Source organism: Diplotaxodon limnothrissa, linkage group LG8, assembly GCF_057381915.1.
Source record: "Diplotaxodon limnothrissa isolate DT_005_m linkage group LG8, D_limnothrissa_male_GT1.1, whole genome shotgun sequence".
NCBI lineage: Eukaryota > Metazoa > Chordata > Actinopteri > Cichliformes > Cichlidae > Diplotaxodon > Diplotaxodon limnothrissa.
The window spans coordinates 24,170,617-24,186,590 of record NC_140603.1 but is presented as its reverse complement, the minus strand read 5'-3'; the positions used below and the strand labels follow the sequence as shown (position 1 = coordinate 24,186,590).

The window sequence follows — 15,974 nt, the reverse complement described above, 5'->3', positions numbered from 1 at the left end:
TAGAGGTCAGAGGCATGACGATAACGCGAGATTGGTAATATCGAAGCAAAAAAGACGTAGTTTTCGCTCCAAAAATCCAGCAAGACCAACAAATACGACCTGTGTTGACGTTTCCTTTTGACAGCAGTGAATTCAGGAGCTCGTCTGATATACGTTTGTCTAATAGCTTAAGGGTTTCGACATATCTTGCTAACGTTAGCCAGTCGGCTGCTGTAGCAGCTCCCCTTCAGCCTCCTGTTTGACACTCGGAACATTTATCCAAGCATGGATAACAACTCACAAGGATCAGGGGGTGTTAAAGCAGGCCTGGGGAGTCTTTTTGGAGGGGGTGCACCTCAATACTCCAACACAGAGCTCGCAGGTGTCCCACGTAAGTGTCATGTAATCTAACTGTGATGCTAGCTGCTGTTACATTACTTCAGTGTTGCTGTACTGTCATTCAGTATCTGAAAAATCAACTCGGTCGATAATTGATCGTTTACATTACAGTGACTGGAATGAGCCCATTGTCCCCTTATCTGAACGTGGACCCACGTTTTCTGGTTCAGGTAAAGCTGAGTCTGTCTCCTTTTCTTTGCTGTGAGTGAGAATGTTTTGGATTTTTTTTCCGGGCATCACTGTTTGAATCTTGTGTTTTAGGACACAGATGAATTCATCTTACCTACAGGGGCCAATAAGACAAGAGGAAGATTTGAATTGGCTTTCTTTACCATCGGAGGCTCCTGCATGACTGGTAAGAAACTGGTACACTGACAAAACGGGTTTAATGCTGAATATGACTTGGAAATACAAATTAAAGTACTGTATAGTACAGACTAAGTACAAGTATGTTGATGTCCTTGTTTTGTCTGTCCAATTGATCTACATTTTTTTCTGTTGAGAGCGACAGCTGTGGTCAGAAGATTACATAAAGGAGGAATGATTGCACTGCATACATCTTTAGTGAAATCAAGATTTAATTTATTTTTGACAGAGTCTAAATTGCACGTAGAGGCTCAAATATAGTATACCAGCTATTATTTGGTTAGCAAGTTCCACCTGGATCAGATGCTTTTGGTTTCCATCAACAAGCTTCTGGTATAACTGTGGCTGGATATTTGATGACACTTCTTGGCAGAATTGATAGAGTTTATTTGCTGTTTCCCGCATGGACCTGGCTTTTAAGCAGAGTCTGTAACTTTGGAACATATTCATGTAACATTTACAGATATGTTCATATGGGTAACTGCAAATTTAAGACGAGCTTGAAGGTTTTTGGAGCAGGGGATCTTTCATGGTTGGCACTTTCTCAGCCCATGGTAATGTAAAACTGGCTTTTACATTGAATTTGACTTATGGACAGTGAGGCTGGTGTTTCGGTTTCCAGTTCATGGTAGGCTTGAGCCTTGGTGGTTCCTAGGTTGTTCCTGAACGTGTTAACCAATTTCCTGTCATATGAGGGTGACAGTTTTGGTCATCTTCCAGACCTTGAGCTTCAGCTATGTTTAAAAAGCAAAACAAAACAACAAAAACACAAGAGACAGACATAAAGTGTGGGCATAGAAACACAAATGCAACAAGAACACACACAGTTAATGGCATATAAATCTGTCCATGTTATTTATTAAACCCAAAGCATGATGCAGGTGGAATAGTGTGAAATAATTCTTTCACTGACTCTTTGTTGACCTGTTCTGCATCCTTGTTTGAAATGCAGGGGCGACATTTGGGGCTTTAAATGGCCTTAGAATGGGCTTGAAGGAGACCAGAGACATGGCATGGTCCAAACCACGTAACGTACAGTAAGTTTGGTTACAGAATTCAGTTTATCGAATGGTTTTACGCTTGGATTTGGGTTGCATATTGTTCAAATGTTTATCTTCCCTTCCCAGGATTCTCAACATGGTGACAAGGCAGGGCGCTTCATGGGCCAACACTCTGGGCTCTATTGGTAAAGCTTTATTGTTACTTAAAAATGATGTAGAGGTGTTACTGTAACAAGAATATCTATGAATCCCATGGTTGGAAGATCTTAGTGTTACTGATTTAAATGGATGGATGTATTTATAGGATTTTAAGTTTTCTAAATCAGTATATAATCATACTTTAATTATTTTGTTTTTCTTTATGTCACTGCAGCCTTGCTGTATAGTGCTTTTGGTGTTGCAATAGAGAAAGCCAGAGGAGCAGAAGACGATATCAACACAGTGGCTGCTGGGACATTAACGGGGATGCTCTTTAAATCCGGCGGTTGGTGTCTTTTCCTTTTTTCTGCTTCTACTTTATATCTGGCATTAATGTATATTAATGTACCTCTGTGTGTTTTTAACCTTTTAAATATTAGTTTTTACCAATAAATGATCCAAACATTAGTTTGAGCAAATATCAGGCTGTCAGCAAGCAAAATGGCATTTACCAATGTTGGTGTTCATCAGTTATTTGTCATTTATTTTGCTCTGCAGTTTGATAAAGACTGAAAATTTCTTAGGTCCTTGTTTACGAAATGGGTGACAACATAAACAAAGTAAACGCAAACATGTATGGAAATGCTCAGTTTGTTAGGTAAGCCTTGCCGGTACAGACTTGGACCCCATTTTACTTTCAGAGCTGCCTTAATTGTTCGTGGCATCGATTCAACAACGTCCTGGAGATTTTAGTCCACACTGACATGATAGTATCACACAGTTGCTGTGCATTTGTCAGCTGCACTTCCACGATGACTCACCACTTAGGTGGTCTGTTGGATGGAGATCTGGTGACTGTTGCCATTCAGCTGGCGGATTAGACAGTTGCGTTAACAAGCAGGTGAACAGGTGTACTAAATAAAAGGGCCAGTGAAGATGCTGGTTTAAGTTGTCAGTTAGCAGACGTTTAAAATCCTATTAAAATGATAGTTTGTTCAAAAGAATTTGTTAAATGTGACACATACAGTGTTCTTATTCTCTTATTTGAAAAGCTGTTAGCAGGGATTCTTTATATTAAATCAAGGCTAAATTTTGAACCACATGTCGTAATCATTAATACTGCACTGACTTTTTCATCTTATGCTGTATAAATGTTGTGTGGGCATGTTGTGACTTACAAAGGGCAGTACAGTGAATGCGCAGGCACTGAGATTATCTTTGGAAAGCACCTAAACTTTGTGTTATTAATTTACTTCATGCTGTTTGAAGTATTAGGTTTATCTTTGCCCACCTGGTACTTTGGCTAAGCTGAAGCAATTATTGTTTACTGTAATTAAAATGATTATTGTGATGCATGTTAAGCCGTATGACTCACTCTGTTTGTTTTCTCAGGTGGATTAAAGGGCGTAGCCCGTGGAGGTCTGGTCGGTTTAGCCTTGTCTGGTGCTTACGCTCTCTACAACAACTGGGACCATCTCACCGGCTCTCCTTCATCGAGGCTGTACTAAACTCCCCCACACAGCTGCTTCAACATTAGGGCCAAATATTTTGAGGACACAGCCTTTAACCACAGCGCTAAAAGACATTAGACTCTGGTCAAATGCTTTTTCTTTTTTTTTTCTTTTTTGTTTGATTTTTTGGGTTTTTTCATGGTGCGAATTGGTCGCAGTTCACTGGTTTCCCATCATAGCTGTTTTCCAGGAGCATTCTGGGAACTATGAGATGTGTCTTGGAAAAGTTTTGAACTGAATTAAAATGAAATCCAGACGTAGACCATCCAGTGACAGTTCTCCTTTCATTTATGTTGATTCTCTGAGGTGTTCCTGTCACTGATCTGATCAGTAATGAGAGCACTCTGTGAGGATGCGGTATAAAAATATGACTTTTTGTGATGATTGTTAATGTTACGCTAGATTTTAAACACCCATGATATTTGAGTTCAGTGAGTCAATTTGTAAGATGACCTCCAGCATCTGTCGTGTTGTTTAGCCCTTGAATAACAACAGATTCATGTTCTGATTCATGTTGGACTGAAAGACTCTTCTGTAATAGAAGAACAGCTCAGACCTGCAGTCAGAGGGAAGCCTTGGGGTCAGTTTACTCTTCTATTTATTGAAACGTATTGGCTTCTGGCCCACTGTGGAAGAAGAAATCTCTGTAAACTGTACCTTGAAGTGCATGCTGTTAATGTGTCCATCAAACCCACTGTATTATAGATTAAAATAAAAAACAAAAACAAAGGAGCGGTTCAGAGCTTTTGCTTTTAACCAATTTTATTGCATAAATGAGATTGGATGTAAAAGGTGGTGAGCAGTGTGTACTATGCAGTGCTTCACCAGAATATAAGTATATACTGTAAGAAGATGACAACACATTCAGAACATGAATTAACATCATGGAGTGGAAAGAACTGGCTGTGAGACTGTCTGTAGACGTCGGACATTTAACGGCAGAGCTTATGCTTGCTGCGAGCACTCAGTGCAGGAAGAAGTCCCTGATGCGCGTTGCCTCGATCCAGGGGATGTAGGCGACGGTGCGGGTGAAGACGCTGGGTTTGTTCTCCACAGTGCAACCGATGGGGCCGAAACTCACCACGCCGTGCACCTCCCAGCGGTCCCGGTCCAGCTGGCACAGCAGAGGACCGCCAGAGTCACCCTGAGAAAGGAGGATGGAGACAGGTGTTGGAAGATGAGATGAGAATTGAGTCTGGTGGATGAAATTTGACTTCAGGATAGTTAAAAGTGTAGTCCTACCTGGCATGCAGCTGGTGGTTCCTCGGTGTCTCTGAACCCGGCGCAGATCATGGAGTCTCGGACGCGGTCTCCCCAGAATTTCTTCTGCCGACAGGTTTTGAAATCAATGATTGGTAGACGGGCTTGATTCAGAGCTTCTGCCAGAGACACGTTCTCCTTCCCACCTGAAAAATGACATGATTTAAGAAATTATATCTCTTAACGTCTTTCTGCTCTTCTTGACTTTTTAACTGTGTTTACATTATATCAATGGACATTTTCTTCGGTGGATGAATACTTCTGACATCCCTTAAAGCACCAGCTGGAATCTGAGATAGAAGGCTAAAAATATTTAGCTTATTATACCAAACATGATCGTTCTTTAAAAAGGTGTTGCTGTTCCTCTACCACTAACCCTCTACCAATAACCCTAGACCCTAGAAATTTTCCTAAAAAATGCATTAAGTTGCTTTTAAGATTTAAGCTCAAAGTTCTGTCATTGCACAGCATCTCAGTACCTTTCTGCACTACTCACCCCGGGTGTCTCCCCAGCCAGTCACCCAGCAGTAGTGTCCTGGTTTGAGGCTGGTCTGCTTGCGCGGCAGGCAGGCGTAGCGGATGAAGTTTGAGGGGACGATATCTGTGGCAGACTTAACCAGGGCAATGTCGTAGTCCAGCTCGCTGTGAGTGGGATAGCGGAAGTTCTCGTGCCGGTAGATCCTCTTCACCGGGATAATCCTCTCTGCAGTCTCTGAACGCTTCAGCTGGTGCTTCCCCAGGACAATCCTCCAGCTCCCAGCATCCTCAGCTTTACCCCTGATAGACGAAAAACACGTGTAGTTTTTGTGTAGTTGTTGAATTGGTATAAGCATGAAATTATAAGTGTACTAAATGTTTTCTTACTTTTGGAAGCAGTGAGCAGCAGTAAGGACCCAGGTCTTGTGGATGAGAGTGCCTCCACAGACATGAATGTACTGTTTACTTCCTCTAGGCCGAACCTGTGAGAAACAACCAGCTCAAAAAACGTGGCTTCTTACTGCTCAGATACTGAAATTAACCGGCTTTCCTTATTTTTTAAAAAAAAAATGAGCCTAGTCATACATATTTCTCTCATCACTAATAAATGTAAATTTTAAATACTACGTTCTGCAAAGAAGTTCCAGAGCAAATAAACTGAATATCACATAGAGGAACTCATCAGTTTCCCTTGTGAGCAGCAATTGGCTACAGTAAAGAGGAGAGTCTCCAAATTCCGAGTGGGCGACCATCTGTCTCGCCTGGTTGGGGTGTGAATCAGAAACAAAACTGCATCTGCTGATCAAGTAAATTTGTTTGTGATTTTTCCTCCTTGTGTGGTGGTCCAAAACCTGAGTGGAAATTAGAGTCCAAAAATTATGTAGTTCTGGGTGGAAGGCATGTGCTGGGTAATTGGCTAAATGTTCAGGTCATCTATGACTTTTGACTGTTTTCGGCCAATTTGGCAGATTAATATTACTTGAGATGACAATAAAAGTGAAGACTGTGTGCTTTAAAGGCTTTTCATGGTCACTTCTGAATAAACCAGTGATTCTCAGAAGCTCCTAAAATTCCCATCCCTAAACCACAATTGAATTCTCCTTAAGAATACAGATAGGTTAGACATATCACTTAAAATGATAATGAAAATAATGATTAGTTACAGTCTAGAACTGATATGACCTTTTTAGGTCAATGTAAGACCTCCAGATTCTTTGAATACTGAGCCACGTCAAAGAGGTTTACCTGCAAAGAAACCTGCCAGGGCCAAGAGTGAGGCCTGGCCTCATTCCCAGACACAATCCTTTCAGCCATGTTGGGCTTGAAGTGGGCCATACCACAATCCTTAGGCCAGTCTAAAAAGAGAAAGGCAGAAAATATGAGCACCAAATATTTTGTTTTCCTCATATATTTAGAAGTGTTTTCAAGTCCTCACCCAGGTGAAGGATTTTATGCTTTGGCTGTTGTTCAGAGGTGAGTGTGTATGCAGCTGCAGGCAGGGACGCCTTGCTCAACAGCAGCGGCAGCAACAGAGACAGCAGCAGAAGCAGAGGAGGTCCTGGTACAGCCATCGTCTTCCAGAGAATCACCGGCCGGCCTGCGTTCCACGCTTTTTATACCAAGCACATGCAGATGTACATAAACAGGTACACACACACGCAAAAACAACACACCTCCAGGGACAATGAGCCGTGTCACAACAAAGGCTGAGCGCTGGATAGTTCTCCTCTAGCTTTGGAGTTTCCACTGTAAATGAAAAACAGGGGATTTTGGGGAGTCCCATCAGCACTTTCACACACATATAGTTTGCTCACATGACACTAATTTGCATGCAAGACAAAGACAACATAGTACTGTATGCAAACAAACATCACATCATGTCACGTGACTTAAAGCAGTGACATAGTGACCTGAAAATGACCTTTATCTCTGCATGTGGACTATTTAGATAAACTGGTATTCCAAATAACCAGTGTAGTTCTCACTGTGTAAAGATGACCCAGAAGAAAACATGTTTTTACCTTGAGCTCCTATGATTAGTAGTGTCCCTCGAAACTGGCAGTGGGGAAATAAAAACTGGGGTGGATTCTAGAGGACAAAATACAACACCCAGTGTATAAATGACTCATATAAACTCAAACAAACTTTTACTCTGGTCAGCTAGAACACGTAACAGATCTCACGCTGTCAACATCATTGTGAAGAGATGTCAAATATTTCAGTTGTTCTCATTTTTAGGTTTTTAGATTTTCAGGTTTTCTTACACATACAAATTTTCAATAAGATTAAATTCATTTCTCACTATTTACAGAAATACATAAAAAATAAACCCATAGCTTTTGGCTAGACTGGCATAATATTTTGTGTGAACATGAATTTTTCGCAGAGGATGATTCCTACGTCAACTTCCCGATCATAATGTCCACAATCAGGTCAAAATTCCACTGCTTTACATTTAAATATCTGTTGAACTAATGATAGCATTATCAATAATTTTAATAGTTTTGCAAACCTCTCTTTTTACAGGAAGAAACCTCCATCAGAACCAGGTCTGAGAGTTGCAGCCATCTACCATGATGGTTTGGAGGCGTCACCATCTGGTTGGAAAGCAGTTTGAGCTCCTATATTGAGGTCTTCTCTGGTGGCTGAGAGGGTTGCTTTCCTATTCATTTGTGAATGGACCTTGACTGTTATTTGCACTTGTGTGCCAAATCACACTTCCAGCCTCACAGAGCTGCTAGGTTTATTTTTGAATTGTCACTCACCTCGTGGGTATTTTGGTGAAGGACGTTAAAAGCCACAAGTGTTTGAATACTTTACATCTTTATTAAATTTTATGAACTTTTAAATAGCACAAAATATATCAGCTTTAAAGAACCATTATTGATTCTACTACAGTCCGTTCACCCAAATATTAACAACAACGTGTTCATGTGTTTATGTCACCTAAATTAAATTCTTTTGACAGACTATTTTGTAAATTATTTATAACTTATTGGCTTATCAATTTTCATAAAAATACAAGTGACCCTCCTGCTTCTTCTACACACAAATCCAGATCTGTGAAAATATGACAACAATAACTGCAGTAGAAGCCACTAGTGAGCTGAGCCTTTTTACCCTTGGTGAATGAGAGAGAATGTGCCTGCTCATCTGAATGGCAATGCCTGAATGGCCAAAACTCACAACTGTGGTTCACCAAGTTTACATACAGTTGAACGTTGTGTGTGTGTTTTTCCCCCCGCAGTGAACGAGTTGAGTGAGGTGATGTGTTGCTTCAAAAGTTCAAACAACAAAGTAGCCAAACAATTACACATTTTAGAAAAGAGACCAAAATTATAAAATGTGTATTTCTGAAACATTTTCATTTTATTATTTTGTTGTTGTTGCTGTTGTTGAAGATTTTTGTAATAGGTTTTGAAGGACTCAGACCTTTACTCCAGGTAGCACTTTTTAAATAAAAAACCCATTTACAAACACATTCGTGCATTCATAGTTTTAACACAAACGCGCAAAAGTACATTTTTAAGGGATTCGTGCTTAATAACATAAAACACATATTTGTGCAGAGAGCTAACTTAGCTACCGTGTATATTCCTTTGTTGTGTTTATTAAAGTCATAATGTGCGGAGTGGTTGGTAACCAGCAACCTGCCCAGTACATAACAATTATTTGCAGTGAAATGTCAATGTATGTATTTATTTTGCTTGAACTAAACAAACTAAGCAAAAAGAGTTGGGCAATAGTTCGACTGGCCCCCAACTCCAATGTGTGTAGGAACATCAATCCATCCATCAATCTCTTTTCTGATCTGGTTATTACACTAGGGCTCAGTGAGGCTAGAGCCCTGGACAGTTACGAAACCTTCAAAGGGCTAACAGGCTGTTTTTACACATGTACTTTTGACTTTACCCACAGTGGTGCATTTGAAAATACAAATGGCCAAGTGGATCAGACATTAACTGGTCTTATGGTAGCACGCCAATTCTCTTGTACAAAGTCAAAGTAATGTCAGATTGTAGCGGTGTGAGAATAATAATGCATTCACTGCCAACCAGTGGACAACGTGTGTACTGCCTTGCTAAAGGCTACATCAAGGAAACTCCCTGACCTAAACAACAGAGTTTTTCCAGTAGTACGAGTATGTCTGAAGGAGAGTGTGGAAAATATCTCGACTTGGGTCTCACAGATGTCTGAGGCTGTGAATTCGATAAGACACATAAAAAATATTTAGATTCAATTTAGAATGACGAATGAACCCAAAAAGCATGTCTTTGCACATAGAAAACTCTTACCCTTCACTTCTTATCCTTATGTCCATTGTGTTGCTCATTTGTAGTAATCACTCACAAACCAAAGAATTTCAGCAATGGACACCAATATTTTATTGTACATCTACAGGAACAAGTTTTAGTGATGACTGTTGACTTTTATGAAAAGTTTAGCAGAGTTACATCTATCTTCAACTAAACAGTGAATACCAGTGAGAGAGGAAAACATTACTAATGTTGCACCTGTTGAAAGATGTACCTAATAACAGAAAACATGCTGACAGAAAGTCTAGAATAGAGCTGAACAGAACTCTGAAACTCTTTCAGCTTCAATCCAAGGTTATGAATATTGTGCAACCTGAGGATTTAATTAGTTATCATAGATTTAATTTAGCCAGCTATATTAGTCATCTGCCTTTGTGGAGGCTCCACACCATCTTGGCCTCCTCAGTGACCTTAACACACTCTTCTTCCGGCTGTGTCCATTCCCAGATGAGGGGGACTTAGAATGGTGGCTGCCTTCCTCTCCACAAATCTCTTGCTCATCTTCTTTTGCTTTGTCATCTTCTGCTGTACTCTTTTTCTGTGAAGCTTCTTCTATTTCTATCTTATTTCCCCCTCCTTCCTGCTCTTCTTCTCTACCCTGTTCTGCTTCTGCTGTTCCTTCATTCTTAGGGGACACAGTGATATCAAGGTTTTGAGGAGGTTTAGGTGCTTTCTTCTTCTTTGAGGAACGTCTTGGCGGTTCTGGGCTGTTCTTGCTTTCCAGATGTTTTAGTATGGCTGTGTTCAACTCTTCAGGGTCCACAGATGCCCCATGAACATCCCATGTCATACCATCCTCATCCCATTGCACCTGCTTCATACTGCTCCTCCTTCCACCTAGCTCATCCCTATCCTCTGCCTGAATCTTCAGACACGGCCTCCTGCTCTCCAGATCATGTGAAGAAACAGAGGTAACTTCCAATGCAGGGTCTTCAACTTGTTTTTCCTCCTCCTCTGCACTGCTAACTGGGAACATGCTGGAAGATGCTGATACTAGATTGGAGTTAGACCCTGCTGAAGACTTCAGGTTCAGTCTGGATCCAGGTGGCGAGCCCAAGATAGAATGGGACCCCATGTTGGATGTGGAAATGTTCCTCTTGAGGTCCCACCATGAGCCAACAGGAGAGACCGTCTGCACAGCTGCATCTGCCATTTCTGGCCGTGACACTGGTGGAGCTTCTTGCCTGAACAGCTCTACCTTCATTGCCCTTTCAGTGCCCTCTCTGGCATTTAAGCAGCACCTGCAAGTGTCACCCAACCGTGAGTCACTCAGGGAAGAGAGAAGTGGTGACCCCCAACCTCGACCTGTTGCACAGATTTGCTCTGGCTGCCACGGCAGCTCAAGATAGCAGACAGATGGTCCTGTTTTTGACTGCTGCTTTGGAGAATCAGGTGTCAGGTAGCTAAGCATTTGCACAGGGCTTCTTGCTTCTTCACCCTCCAGTATTCCTGTAGGGCTGGACAGCAGTTCTATCACGTCATCAACAAGGCATTCGGGATTTGAAGACACTCCTGCTTCATCTAAACTAACAGAGGACAGGATTGGGGAAGGGAACTGAAATGAAAGGGAATTATTCTCCAAGAAGCCTTCATCTTCTGTGCTGGTGAGCTGGAGTGTTTCAGGAGAGTGGGACTGAAAGCTTGAAGAGTTGTCAATCTTTGGGGATGAGAATGCAGGTGAAAGTTCTAGTAAATCTTCCTGCTGCAGTGAGTTCAGTGGAAGTGGTGAAGAAGAAGTCTGTACAGGTGGTAAAGTAGGCGTGTTGAGCGGGGAGATGAACGGTGAGGGTGTGGTTTCTGGAGAGGTCAGTTTGGACATCGGAGAATCTGGTGCTGCAGAACAAGTGGCTTCATGGATGAGACTGGAGGGGCGTGACACGACTGTGTCTGGAGTGCTGCTGCGGCTATGTGTGCTACCACTACACCCACTCCATCGCTGCATGTTGGAAACCCAATGCTCGCTGAGAGCAGGAGAGCTATTGATGTTAACATTATTGGTTGTGGATGCTAACTGGTGGCTGTTGGTGGTGTTGACATGTTGCCACATGTAAGCGTGCAGCGGCTGCAGTGTCACGGAGTTCTGCTCATAGTGGGTGTTTGTGCTTGAGCTGCGCCTCAGGTCCAGTCTGGTCCACGCTGGATCACGCTTGTGTGGCGGACTTGCAGCCATTAAAACATCCACGGAGCTCTTAGAGAGGGAGAAAATCGGTGCCTGATCATCTTCATCCTCCACCTTTGGAGCTCCACTGGAGTAAGAGAGCGACTGACTGACAGAAAAGCAAGCTGGCTGGTAGCTCTCAGATGCAGGGCGCCCAGCCCTCGCCATGGTAACGGCACTAACCTGTTTGGGAAGACACACCTTTTAACATTAATTCACTGTTTTTCACTGATGCAAAAGTATTGGCCACTAAGAGGGAAGCAGCAACACTTCTATGACACAATACTGACATAGAGTATCATCACCATTGTTGGGAAGGTTATTTTTGCAACGTAATAGTTTACACATGACTAAATACCCTGTTGATTACTCAATCAAAGTCACTTTACTATATTTTGATTATTTTTCTTATAAATAGTTGAAACTACTGTCTTCCTTCTCTCACCCCAACCGGTCGCAGCAGATGGCCCCGCCCCTCCCTGAGCCTGGTTCTGCCGGAGGTTTCTTCCTGTTAAAAGGGAGTTTTTCCTTCCCACTGTCGCCAGAGTGCTTGCTCACAGGGGTCATATGATTGTTGGGTTTTTTCTCTGTATGTATTATTGTAGGGTCTACCTTACAATATAAAGCACCTTGAGGCAACTGTTGTTGTGATTTGGTGCTGTATAAATAAAGTTGAATTGAATTGAACTAGTCTTGTGTGTGTTTCTTAATCAAACATTTCAGTGTTAAATGTCAGAATTTTCAACAATAATTAACAACTCTGTGCAGTGATGTCAGGACACTTTTATGATGATTTAAACATTCAGTTAGTAAAAGTCATTGGTCATCAGTCAAAAAGCTATTTGCAGGCATAGCAGGTTGTTTGGAACAATGTGTATTATTTATGGTGTCATACTCAAATTACAGTTTAAATTCATGGATATGTAGGTTAAAATAAGTAGCTTATTTTGATTCTAGTAGAGAGGTAGAAAAATTGTTCCCCAACTAACCACTCAAAAAAGTAGGTAGTGGGTGTAACTCTAGTTTTATGTGTTTAGCCCCCTTACAGGTACCAAGTTTGATACTTGTACAGCTCCATAGAGTCAAGGGAAGCTGCAGATTGTCATAATGTCACATGATACAGTTCATTATTGAAAACATCACATCTGACCACCTTACTAAAACTAAATTCAACAGTTTAGGAAATGCATGCCAAGACTTGGATGAGAAGGCCGATGCTCGCACTGAGTGCACGTATATGCTCACCCCCACACATCGGCAGGCACTCCAGATTAGCCAAATAAGATTACACAATCCAGATTATTTGGTCAACGAGACAAAGGGTAAATTGTTTGAGACAGAACTACAAAGCCTGTTTGGGACTCATTTAACAAAGACCCGAAAGAGACAAAGAATGATAACTACAGTGGATGGTGGAGTTTAGAATAAATTACAATCAACCTTTTTTAAATCTTTGATTTGTTCATGCTTTTCCTCTTTTTTTCTTCTATTCATTCATGATTCATAACTATAATGCTACTATTTCTGATAAAAAAAAAAGCCTGCATTCTTATTTCATTACCTAGCTGGCTCTGTCCAGCTCTGTCCCAAACTGACCTAGTAGTATTTAGACCACAACTGACCCGATGGTACCCAGACTACCTAATCTGCACAACATAAACTCTTAGTTACCCATAATGGTTATTCACATAAACAAAACAGTATTACATAAGACAGAAAAAAACAAATAGTAAAGTCCTACCTTTAAGTTCACAAGTTATGTCCTGTTTTAGCCTCTGCCATGCCACAGAGCGGGTAGCCCTAAATGGTGTCTTTCCTTCCTCCCCTCATTCCTTCCCCTCTCTTCCTCCCTCACTTCTTAATAAGATCACCTTTGCTGTCTCTAGCATTAAAACAACCCACAGCTTCGCACTCTGTGTCTGTCTGTTGTCAATTTGCTCAAGCTTAATCTCCCTCTCTGTCTTAGCTGGACTTCATTTGAAGCTGGTATCAGTGTAAATGTGATGATTTCCTTTTGTGAATTTGAGTTCTTTGGTATGTTGACGTGTGGGGGAAACAGAGGGGGCCATTACTCTACCTTTAGCCCAGAAGATTAACGGTCATCTTATTAGCTGCCGTCCAATCTCTGAGCAGTCTGAGCGTGTGGATGAATGCGTGTGTGTAAGTGATCAGTGGGTAAGCAAGTGGCTTATTTTGATTCTGAGTTAAGGTCAGGCCAGCTGTCATGACCACCATTGTATGTGTGTGCAGACTATTGTACTAGCAAAAGAAATCATATAGATGTTTAAATTAATTATGTTCGAAAGTCAACCATTCGAGAGATATATTTTACAGAATGCGTAGAAACTTTGAGCTCCTAATGGTTACAAAGGTAAAGTCGGGTGTTTTCATTAAAATCAGTCACCTTTCTTATACCATGAATGTTGATACCACATTTTAAGGGCAGTGCAGAGGCCCCTTCCACAAGATCTTCATTTCAGGATAAAGCAATGTTCTAATCAAACTGTATATAGTGGGGTGGGATGCTGCTGATTTCAACTGAGAATGTAATCAGGCAGTTAAAGGAACACTAAGGAACTCCTCAATCCCACTGCCTTGCCTTCTGCAATGGAACCAGAATCTGGGAAAGAGAGTGACCATCCGCTTCTTGTTGGGGTGAGGTTACTGATGCAGTTAAACAACTGCTCAGTGGCAGAGCCCCTGGGTTAGATAAGGTAGATAAGGTTATCCAAGACTGGCGTGGTGGTTCCCATCTTTAAGATGTCTGCCCCCCCGGCAAAGTCTGAGGCAGGGTGCTGGAGAAGAGTTGAATAGTTATTGGTAAATGAACTGGTTCTTATATAGTGCTTTTCTACTTTACTTGAGCACTCAAAGCACTTTATACTTTGAGTATGAAGTGCTTTTTCTGCATAAATGCACAAGTGCTTTCTATCTGACATTCACACACATTCATACTTTGAATGATAGCATTTCACTACATATCGTACTGTGTATGACTGTGTACGTGACAAATAAAATTTGAATTTGATAATCGGTTAGTATCTAGCCCAAGGGTATTTGGCATGCAGACTCACCAACCAGCCTTTTGATTAGTAGATGGTCTGCTCTACCTCCTGAGCTACAGTCACTCTGAAATGAATCCCTGGTTCACCAGTTGAACCTCAGATTCAGGAGGAACAATGTGGTTTTTGTCCTGGTGCTGGAACATTGGACCATCTTTTTATCCCCTTGAGAATACTTAAGGGCACCTGGGAGTCACATACTGATTGTTTGATTTAAACTCAACTGTAGAGGTGTACGGAGAAATCACAAAAATCCTGCCATTATCCAAAATCTCATGGACCTTACTGTTGCTACTCTTATATTAGCTATGAGGTACTACAGAGCCCCCAGTGACACTAGGTTGGATAATTCTTTGAATAAAACAAGTTCCCTCAGATTCAAAGTCTAATAAAGGATCAAAAGAACAGAAGACATAGTCTTGTTTTAAGATGTGATGCAGCAGAGTCACTTCAGCACTTAAGTAAGAGAGACACAAACAAGAGAAATGCAGCTGAGACCAAAATATCCTGACTTATTCTAAGAATAATTTACCACAACACAGCTAACAGCTTGATGACATTAACAGGGTTTTTTTTCGTGACGTTTTTTAAGGACACTCTTCCAGATCTGCAATTTTGCATGACTGGGTGCTAGTCATGGTTGGGAAACTGACCTTCATGTGTAAAACTGAAGCAATGGCTCACTAAGGAAGTTAATGAATGCCAGTAGTTGCCAGTCTCTAAGCTGGATCACAAAAGACTGTCAGTTCTGACAATGAACAAGAACAAAAATAAATCCTTAAAACCAGAAAGCACCATCAAACCCAACGAAAAAATGTCTCTCTGCAAGGAAAAAATGAGACAAAACCATTTATTAAATGTTTCATCTTTTAATTTATGCAAAGCAAACAATTAACAAATAAATTCCACTCTAAAGCTCAAGTTAGTTTCTGGTTGTTTAGTGAATTAATTTAACTTAGAATTAATTTGAGGCTCCACTGGAGCCCAACGGCAAATTTTTGCCCGGTGGGTCCTCAGGAGATTAATCCGGCCATGCATATAACAGCATGGGAACCAGCCAGATGTGTCGCACCCTCACAGCTCTGCGGAGTCACAAACGGTAACCTCTCACATTAACAATGAATGCTAAGCAGTAGCTTCATTCCTGGTGAGTCTGTCTGAGTCAAAGCTGACTAGGAAAGAAAAGTTATTCACGTGTTGGAGCTGACCTCTTCATGGCTGGTGAGCAGGAATCTAGATTAAACCTACTGCCTGTGATACACCTGTATTACACCCTATCGTTCCTCCTCTTTGTGTTTTGTTCAGAT

General features: G+C 41.4%; 3 protein-coding genes across 3 annotated transcripts; 1 reads left to right on the top strand and 2 right to left on the bottom strand.

Annotated features, from left to right (window-relative positions):
- Window positions 1-4,105, top strand: timm23a (translocase of inner mitochondrial membrane 23 homolog a (yeast)). Its single transcript, XM_085360947.1, has 7 exons — window positions 1-370; window positions 490-548; window positions 640-733; window positions 1,697-1,781; window positions 1,872-1,930; window positions 2,119-2,229; window positions 3,276-4,105. Exons 1-7 carry the CDS (start codon window positions 265-267, stop codon window positions 3,389-3,391), a joined length of 630 nt encoding a protein of 209 aa, XP_085217073.1. The 5' UTR covers window positions 1-264; the 3' UTR covers window positions 3,392-4,105.
- A 194-nt stretch (window positions 4,106-4,299) lies between these two features.
- Window positions 4,300-7,773, bottom strand: LOC146626976 (elastase-1). Its single transcript, XM_085360946.1, has 8 exons — window positions 7,644-7,773; window positions 7,153-7,219; window positions 6,567-6,877; window positions 6,377-6,486; window positions 5,519-5,613; window positions 5,151-5,431; window positions 4,637-4,800; window positions 4,300-4,538 (listed from the first exon to the last, which is right to left on the bottom strand). The coding sequence occupies exons 3-8, from the start codon at window positions 6,700-6,702 to the stop codon at window positions 4,359-4,361; spliced, it is 966 nt and encodes a 321-aa protein (XP_085217072.1). The 5' UTR covers window positions 6,703-6,877; window positions 7,153-7,219; window positions 7,644-7,773; the 3' UTR covers window positions 4,300-4,358.
- Window positions 7,774-9,805: 2,032 nt separating this feature from the next.
- LOC146626975 (uncharacterized) lies at window positions 9,806-11,773 on the bottom strand. Its single transcript, XM_085360944.1, has 2 exons — window positions 11,192-11,773; window positions 9,806-11,149 (listed from the first exon to the last, which is right to left on the bottom strand). Exons 1-2 carry the CDS (start codon window positions 11,771-11,773, stop codon window positions 9,806-9,808), a joined length of 1,926 nt encoding a protein of 641 aa, XP_085217070.1.
- Between the last annotated feature and the right edge of the window lie 4,201 nt (window positions 11,774-15,974).